At 43.1% G+C, this 9,416-nt stretch overlaps 2 protein-coding genes across 3 annotated transcripts in view; one reads left to right on the top strand and one right to left on the bottom strand.

Moving 5' to 3' along the window:
- ABHD17B (abhydrolase domain containing 17B) overlaps window positions 1-7,136 on the bottom strand; it is a 16,012-nt gene extending 8,876 nt beyond the window's left edge. The window contains exons 1-2 of one of the 2 annotated variants that reach the window (XM_017807383.1): window positions 7,022-7,136; window positions 670-1,144 (exon numbers count right to left, since the gene is read on the bottom strand). In XM_017807383.1, the coding sequence (XP_017662872.1) occupies window positions 670-1,136 (467 nt within the window). In that variant the 5' untranslated portion in view covers window positions 1,137-1,144; window positions 7,022-7,136. Of the gene's footprint in view, window positions 1-669; window positions 1,145-1,944; window positions 1,963-7,021 lie in introns of those variants that run through there. The other variant, XM_017807384.1, reaches the window with a different exon arrangement.
- Window positions 7,137-7,436: 300 nt separating this feature from the next.
- Window positions 7,437-9,416, top strand: part of CUNH9orf85 (chromosome unknown C9orf85 homolog) — a 16,593-nt gene continuing 14,613 nt past the window's right edge. Inside the window, exon 1 of the mRNA XM_017807399.1 lies at window positions 7,437-7,572. Coding sequence (XP_017662888.1) covers window positions 7,471-7,572 — 102 coding nt within the window. The 5' untranslated portion in view covers window positions 7,437-7,470. The remainder of the gene's footprint in view (window positions 7,573-9,416) is intronic.

The raw sequence follows: 9,416 nt of genomic DNA, 5'->3' as shown, positions 1-9,416 counted from the left end.
TGAAAAGGGATAATCTGCTCTTTAACACTACCTTGACCAAGTTCTAAACTCACTGTGACAACTACCAGGCTCTAGTCTTTTGAAGTCTTTACACATGTCATTACTCTAAGTCACATCACTGATACTGTAATTATTAAACAGGATGCTCAAGTTGCAATGATCAAAGATGCTCTACATTAAATTCAGGGTTTCACACCTTTTCAGTGCAAAATGCACAACATGCTGAGATTATTTTTTTTTCTGCGCAGCTATTCTTATGATTGCATAGGATTTTAAAAAAAATATGTTTTGTAGTTTGGGTGTTTGTAACACAAGAAGAATATTGATCTAAATGGAACAAATCATGGTGAATAATGCTCTCAAATTTAAGAAGCTGCACTTATTTGGTGCCTAGGATTCTCACCTGTATCAGTGAATGTCTCCAGTCTTTCATCTTACTATTTTATCTTGCCAAAACCAGAGGCTTAGAACACAGAAACAACATCCTTCCAATTTGTATTTTTTCCTTGTCCAGTTTTATTCCATTTGAGATAACATGACCGATTCAAAGTCTTGACTTTTTGTTCCCACCATAATGTATTTACCCAGATCCATTACATCATACATATAAATGAAGTAAAACCATTTGAAAAGCATGCTGTAGAAGAAAAATGGCAACTAATGTCTTACCTTGTTCTAAGAGCCACCCAAGCAGCATCAATGTCAGCATACAGATTCTTCTCTGTTGGCTTTCCAGAACTTGCACCATATCCAGAATAATCATATGAGAAGATGTTGCAATTAATTCGTGAACCCAGTCCTATATAAAAGCTGCTCATCTGACCCAGGTCAACAGCATTTCCATGCGAGAAGAGCAAAGTGTACTTGGCGTTAGGTGAGCAACGCACAAACATACAGGCAATCCTGTTACCTTTACTTGTTCTAGTCATGAAGCATTCAATGGCATCTTTTTCTCTAGAAGAATATTGCCAGTCTGCTCGCTCTGAGAGATGTAAAGTCCAGCGACTACCACTCTCATCGCACATCAGTGTGTATGTGGGATCAGGAGGTAAGAATGCCAGCTTGGAGGCAATTTTCCCTGGGCATGGTGGACAACAGAACAGGCAACACAATTCACTAAAGGAAAGATTATTCATCTTCTAGTCTGAAACAGGAAGAGAGAATGATATCAGTTTCTAGTTACAATCCTATATTAAAAAAAGAAAAAAACCTAATGAAAAATGTAAACAGTGTCTTAGAAAATAATACATAATTTTAGTGGAAACATTTAACAAAATATAGATTCAAATATATATACGTATATTTCCATATAATATCTAAGTTGATATTATTAGTTACTTTACAGTAAGCATATTATTGAAGAAGAGTGATAACTCTAAAGCCCTTTGATAAATATCAAAATTAAATATGATTACCCAGGGTAAGAACAAGCATGAGTTTTGGAGCTCCTTTGGAGGAAATGAAGGGCCTCATCCTATGACATTACAAAAAGTGTTCTTCCCATTGACAAATACATATGTTTCAAAGAACAATTAAAACACCTGGCAGTGTTGCAATGTATTAAGGCTATGCAGATCTCTGCAGTCAAAAATCACTATGGCATTTCCTAAATACAGAGAATATATACTGCACTCATGAGATATGGGCTCCTCCGGGCAGTATCAGGAGTATGAAAGGTGCATGAAGGCCAAAGCTTAGAAGACAAAAGAACATGACGCTTGTCGCTTAGCTAACACTGCAGAGCTTTGGTACACTAAAATCCAGCCACAAACTCATCTTTGCCCCATGTACTGGCTGACATAAATGTTTCCTCAAAAGCAGACATTAATTTACATCAGGGAAAAAATCCTTTGTTGTGATGATAGTTTTTTTGAGCAGCGGGAAGAGCAATAAAATTTGCCAAGTACCATGCTGGAAACCAGAACACTTAAGATGAGCACTTACACTTCTTTCCTTGTGTTAAGGCATCTGACATTTCATCTCAACTTAACCAAATTTTTAATGTCAAATCTATCTACAGGTCTCCAACTCACCTCCTGACAAGTCCCTGTGAAGAGAAACACTCTCAGCTTCACATACCAGCTTTGACTGATAGCCTTAAGTTTACAAATAGGAACAAATCAAGCAGATTTCAGATGACAACAGTACTGTGCTGTTTCAGAAATATTAGGGTCATCTGACAATAAAATCTTACTGCTAACTATAATAACTGACAATATTTTGGTCATATTTCAACTTTTGTCCTCTAACTTGTATACAAGTATAGTTTTCATGCCTGCACAAATTTCTCTTTAAAAAAGCTTCAAGAACACTGCTATAAAAACAGTTGAACATATATCACAGAACAACTCTCTGTATTTTGGATGCATGAATGGTCTCTTCCCTGTGGTAGAGTATGAATGCATACTGCAACACAATTCTACATGGAGCAGACTTTCAAAGTAGCAAACACAGGCAAGACAGTCTGACAAACAGCATGAGTGTTCTGGGAATACTACTTCTCTTTGTAGGGTACAAAAAAAGAGGCTGCTGCAGCCAAGAGCTTTCATCCCAAGTCTCCAGTTTTCTCCAAAACAGAGGGAAAACACAGATGCTTAGATATGGGAAATCAACACTAACAGTTTAGAGGAGATGGCAGGAAGGGTGCACTGATCAGCTTCCATAAAAAGGTAGATGGTTTCTTAATGACCACACTCCTGCCAGCTAAAGCAACAATAAACTTGGGTATCTATGTAATCAACCCAATTAGTCACTCATATTTGGAATAATTCATCTGTTCCATCAATGTTTCATCTGTTTCTCATCTGTCAGGTAAGATCATATGAACATCAAATTTCATTTTTATGCACGAGTCAGGACAAATGGAAGGAGTCTATGGAGGACGGCTAGGGATTGGGAAAAGGCTTAGGCTGTCTTATGCATAGGAAAAACCCTATACTTCTTTTTGTTCCTTCTTTACTTCTCTTACATTTGCAAGCACCAAAGGAGTAACTTTTTCACCTCTACTTAGTAAGTTCATGTTCACAGTCCAGAGAAACTCCTAGGATGCCTCAATAGGTTTTTCATCCAAGAACTACTTATGAGCCAATACCCAAACATACTTCTATTTCTAAGAGAAACTATTAAATGGATCTGTTCCAAGTGAGTTTTCCCACCTTCTCGGAAAAGCTGAAGGCAAGTCAGATATTCTACTTTATTGTAAGAGGTTGATTGGGTTTTTTTGCTGAAAAATGTAAGAGAACATGTACTTACAAAAGTAAGGTATAAATAGCTTGTTTCTGCGCCCAGGAACAGCAGACTGCACTGTATACAGTATACTGCATACTATGATAGCTGCAGATAACTTCTTCCCAATCCACTTGTCAGAAAGAATTAGAACAGTTTACATTATTTGTAACTATAAACAGCCTAGCAACACTATAAATATGATCTAACTCAGAAAATATTTGCTATTTGTCAAAGTAATCTCAGAAGACTGGAAGCTGGCTGATGGCATTCATGCCCAGGGCAGCACTGCAGTAACCACAGTTAACCAGCTGAAGTGGCACTGTGCCCCAAGATAGCTTAGATGTGCTAAAAGCGGGCTATCACACAATATGGAAAATGACATGCTGAAGACCATGGATGAAGCATTATTTCTCCCCTGTGCTAGACTAATGCAGACTTTATATATTGTTATTTTAATCCAATGGCAGATCTGTCTAGTGTAACTAAAGATTCTGATTCTGGAGTAATTCTCCATCTAAATCATGGTTAACAATAATTCTTTTCTTTAGAACACACGTGCTGCTTTCTTCACTTAGAAGACCCAAGAAAAACAGCAGATCCCTAGCATCACTAACTGAACAAATCTGACACAAAACACCTGCTGAACTCCCTCAGGAGGATACCTTCAACTAAATGCAAACAATGTTTCTATTATACTGGAACTGGTTTGTCATTCATTGTATTCACATAAGAGTGTTCTTAACCACCGGATCTGGAATGGAACCAGGATGTAAGAGAGTCTCCAGGGCGTATAGAGTAATTCTGCTATTGCTGTCTGAAAGTTCAACTGAATCAGCATTTCAGCCTAGTAGTTATCCAGCAGATGTCATAATTTAATGTCAACCAAACATGGATTATCTTTCTTCAAAAGTTATTCTGTTCAGACACTTCAACGGGGGATTAAACTTAACATTACTTCACCAAGTGTTATTTTGATATTATTATTTTATAATTTGATTTGTTATTTTATATTAACGTTAGAAAACATGATTTCCTAATGATTCCTCCATCCAGAAATTATTATGGTAAAAACGATAAGAAAAGTCACAAAAACCCTTTCATTTAACACCACCCAGCCTTGGTAAAACCTTTGGAGGTCAACAAAACCAGTCTAAAATATAATTCATGAAAAGTAAACAAGACACTACATGTGATGTTGCATTAAAAATCAATAACAAGTGGGCTTGATCTATGCCTAATCTGAGCTCTTACTGAAACCAGGGCAAAACCAACTCTGACTATAAATTACCTTAAGCATACAGTTCCACTAGTACGGATGAGTAACTTTAATGGGACTCATTTGACTAAGACATGTTGTGCACACCTAAGTCTAACACTTTCTGAGCATGTATCATGTAAATCTCTGTGCTCATCAGAGTAGCATCATCAGACTCTGAGGTCAACACATCCTAACAGCATAACTATCTCACCTTCTATTTGACATTTCAATAATAAGGATGCCAGTGCTGTGCTGCAAACACAGTTTCTTCTGCTGGTAAAATATATTAACAACAAAAAGAACATTATAAGAGAAACATACATCCCTTTTAAAATTGTACTGCATTCTTCAAATTAATTAAGTAGGAAAATTCTGTGGAAGAAACTGTAGAAAGCTGATACACTTCTTTTATTGCAGTGATAGAGGCTAAGAAATAAAACAGACCCAAGTGGCATCACCTACCCCTTCTGCAATAGCCTTTAAAAGGAAGTCCAGGTCATTTTATCAATTTTATCTCTTTCACCCTCTTACGAATAATGAAGTAACACATAAAATTACAAATGTAAAACTGCCCACAGGCAGTAATTTCCATTTGTTCTTTGGCAATTAACCTTCTCATAAAGGCTGACAGAAGGAAGGGGAAAAGATCTACCTAATCTTAAAGAACACCTCAAATACTTATCTGGTGATTCCTATGATAACACAAATGTAGTTCTTTCATATAAGCAATTACTCCTGTCCTCTCTCTGCAAATTGTAACAAGAAGGTGGAACCTATTATTCACATCTTTGAGTACTTCACCACATATTAGCCTTAAAAGCCCAACCCTTGTAAACACTTATCTAGAAATCTTATATTTACATTAAATACAAATTATTCTAATTGTATAGTTAAATTAAATTACATTTTTCATAGGAACTATTCACAAGAACAAAGTCAAACTTGTAAATATAGCTGCTGGTTTGTAATTTTAGTGTTGCACTAACTGTACCAGGCAAAGTATTAAAATTTTGGGGGTTTTTTGCTTGGCTGTTGTTTGTATGTGTTTTTTGTTGTGGTTTTTGTTTGTTTGGGGGGGTTTTAATTATTATTTTTCATCATATATTACTGGAACAAGGAATTCTAAAGTATTTTCCCTCACACTTTCATTAAACACAATGAATGAAATCTTGAGGTCAAGTCACTACTGAAGTACACTTTAAATATTTACTTCAACATCTGCTTTAAATAAAAAATGGAACAGAAGGATAGTCAACCTTCTAAAGGATGGCCATCCTTTAACTACTCCAACAGTTATCTAATTAAGTATTATATAAAAGGATTAGGTTTATAGAATATTAAGAAAGAATACACAATAGCTCTGGAAAACAACACAAAGGAAGTGTATTCAATAATGAAAACGCCATACCAAGAAATACTGTGAAGTAACTGTTTAAGATAGTTTTCAAACAGCAAAGCAACCTACATAAAAACACAGAAGCCTCACAGAACCCAAACTTCATTTTGCTTAATTTGATTCTAAAGAAATAAACAGCTTTACTACTCTCATAAATTGTAGCTAGTTTAGCGTATATGGGGATATTATTCGCCTGCTGCTGGTTACATTGTATATCTCAAACCCAATGGCACAGTTGGAAAAAGAAAAGGAATACAGGAAACACTAACTGAAAAACCCAGACATTCCTTATCACCTAGAAAACAAACTAACTCTCTAAAGGTCCCAGACAGACAACTCCGGGATTAAGTCAATTGCATAATGCCTTGCACGCTCCAAAGTAAGGCTCTGCCCCACGGATCTGCTCTGCTAGAGCCCCCTGCCCGCCGTGTTTCGGCCCCTCCACCTCGGCGTTCGCCCTCGCGGGGCGGTCACGAACCCGCAGCTCCGCCTCTGACACCGCTCTGCGCTCCGGGGGCTCCGTTCTCACTTCCGCAGTCACCAAGTTTCCAACCTAATCCCTGACCAAGCACTTTAAACTTTCAAATTAACAATACCTGAGAGCAATTTTAACGCCAGCGTCACTCCCACCCTCAACAGCAGAAACTGAGGGAATAAATTACATCAGGCTGGAGAGAACTAAATGAATTCCTCAGGTGTCTGTATCTGAAAAGGACTTCGGAAGTCCACAGCAGTAACACGAGGACAATTGTTTAGACCTGAGAAGAGCCAGGCTTTAACAAGCGTGTCACAAGCCACCGAGCTGGTTTCCAACAAAGGCGTCCAGGGCAAGACCACGGAGACTGGAGCGTCGAAACAGCCCCGGACGCTGCGGCGGCGACACCCGGGGGAAGCGGCCGGAGGGCGGTCGGGGCCGGCTGCTCCCCGCGCGGTTCAGACCCACCGCCGCCGCCCTGGCCAAGCGAATGCGGTGGGCGCCGCAGACCTTCCCGCCCGCCCCGGGCCCGCCTCACGCCTGCGCCGGGCGGCGCGGAAGGACCGCGGGTGCGAGCGGGGGGACGGCTCGCCCACGCACCGGGCAGCGGGTCATCACCACACCGCCCACCCCCGCACCGCCGCCACGGGAGGCGAGTCCGTACCTGCACCTGGCGCTCCGCCCGGCGGCCCCGCGCTGTCCCGGCTGCCGGGCCGGCGGGGTGGGGAGTGCCGGCTGTGCTGAGTAACGGCGCGGCGGGGGCGGCCCTCAGCGCCCCGGTCCGCGCCCGCAGCTCCACGGCAGAGAACGCGCGGCCCTGCCAGCCCTGAGCCCGCCCCGCGCGGCCTCAGGAGCGACGCCGGCCTGGCCTCGCCCGCAGACTGCACCGGCGCGGCGGCTGCCGGGGCGGCCGGGGGCGGCCGGGGCGGGGCTTCGGCGGCCGCAGCACCAACGGGGCGCAGCCGCAGCGCTGCCCCGGCCGAGGAGGCTCCGCCTGAGCTCGGGGGGAGGGGGCGGTGGCAGCGGCGGCGGGGAGGCCGCGGAGCGCCGCGGGCGGGGCGTGTGCGAGCGCCGGGGCCGCGGGGCGGTTCCGGGGCAGGGGATCGGCCGGGAATGAGCTCGGAGCGGGGGAACGTGTCCCGCACGCGGCCCCAGCGCCACCAGAACGCCCACGCCTTTAGGAACGACAAGTACGACACGAGCACCCGGCTCAAGGTAGGCGGGGGCGGCGCAGGGGATGTGGAGGGGTCCCAGCGGGAGAAGGGACCCCTCCGGAGGCGGCGGAGCGCCTGAGGGCGGAGCGGTGGAAAGGGTTTGGTGCCGAAACTATGAGCAGGGCCCTCTGCGGCCTGTGAAGCCACGGCCTGCCCCTGTGAGGTCTGTGCGGGGTCCTGGAAAACTTCGGGATTGCAGACGAAGTCACGGGGCAGTGGAAGCCGAGGCTTCGTTATAGTGTTGGAGATACCTTTCACCCTGGTCTGCCCAAACCAGACACAGTGGTGCTAAGGGAGTGATTGGAGCAAGGCACTTGAGTAAGCTGTCGCAGATGTGTGGTGTGAAACTTGAATAGTATTTGTGACATGAAAGTACCTCGTTAAGCCAAAGAATTATTAAGAGGAAGACTGAAATAAAGCACTTACATTTGTGCAGTGAGTGCAGTAATTGAACGTTCCATGCGGTGTTATCCATGTAAGTTCCTGAAAGGTGCTTGGACTTCTCAAACTTTGTAACTATATGGTCATACTTCAGGGATCTTGAAGTTTTCAGAGTTTAGTTTGAACAACTCCCCCATCATCGATATAAATCTTGAGCTTCACTTAGTATACTTTTGAGACTTTAAACTGACTCGCGTTTGCTTTAATTTCTTAAAAAAACCCTGAAGCATCTTTTCTGATTAGTTACATAAGAAGCTATTCTGTCAGTGCTTTTCCCACGCGTTACCATGGTTTGATACCTTTACACTGTTGTTACAGAAGACTATTTTGTGTATTTTGTTTCTAAGCAAGGAAGTGGAAATGGTTTACAATATATTCTTGGAACACACTCATGCTTGTAGTTGTGGTAACATACTAGCACTGTGGGAGGGTATGAAGACAAGTAGTTTGACTGAGTACCACCACCAAGGGGGGGGTGTGTTTCCTCTTGCAAGGTAAACTGGAAAGGTGAATGAGACAAAATAGAAATGAGCATTCTAGAAGAGACTTATCTGGTGCTATTGCTGTCATGTCAGTGTTCCTTTAACTGAACCTTACTGGGCTGTAAAAAGGGGAAGAAAGTAGTAGGTTAAAGCCATGACACCAAAAAGGGAGATTTGGGGTTTGTGTGTGTTTGTTTTGGTTGTTCGTTTAGATGTTGTAGAACTGGTTCTGCTGGTTCTGCTTTCCTGGGACTCTAAGCAGTGACAGTATTATTTACTGAGTGATTCACTGCATGAACTCTGATAAGAGAGTATTTTCCTGTCCGGCTACATGCATACACACCTTCAGGCAGTCATCCTAGGATGACAACTCTAATTCCAAACCCAGGCAGATGGAGCTCTCTTAGCCCTGTAAGGGCATCATCCAAGAGAAGGATACTCTAATTAAACCTACATCCTAAGGACCTCACTGTCACCATCCAAGCTCACTAGGCCCTGGCAGATGAACTTCAGGATTCAAGGGTGGGTCCTGTTCTGTGCTTACTGTGTCTCACCTGAAAAATCCACTGCGCAGGCTCGAGGGTGATATCCACATTTTTAAAGCCCTGTAGCAAAAGGTGAAGGTTGGAATGGCAGGTGAAAGGTGCACTGGAAGCCACAGACCCAACCCTGCATGCAGGCAGTTCAGGACATTGGTCACCTGAGACTGACCCTGGAGATGACAGTCTCTTTTGGCAGCACCTTGAATGACCAAGCAGCCTTTTTGAAGGAGAGCACTGCTTGCTCCACACAGAGAGGGGCCTAGAAACGGTGGCCTAACCAAAGCCACCCTTCACCCAGTTTGTTAACCGCGGCCAATGGGCATCTTCTGATGCGGTCAAACAAAGTCTAAGAAACAAAGGCATACACGTGCCTCCAAAGG

Source organism: Lepidothrix coronata, unplaced genomic scaffold (assembly GCF_001604755.1).
Source record: "Lepidothrix coronata isolate B3197 unplaced genomic scaffold, Lepidothrix_coronata-1.0 Scaffold18, whole genome shotgun sequence".
Taxonomy (NCBI): Eukaryota; Metazoa; Chordata; class Aves; order Passeriformes; family Pipridae; genus Lepidothrix; species Lepidothrix coronata.
Note: the sequence above shows the minus strand (reverse complement) of the source record. Positions and strands in the feature narration are given on the sequence as shown.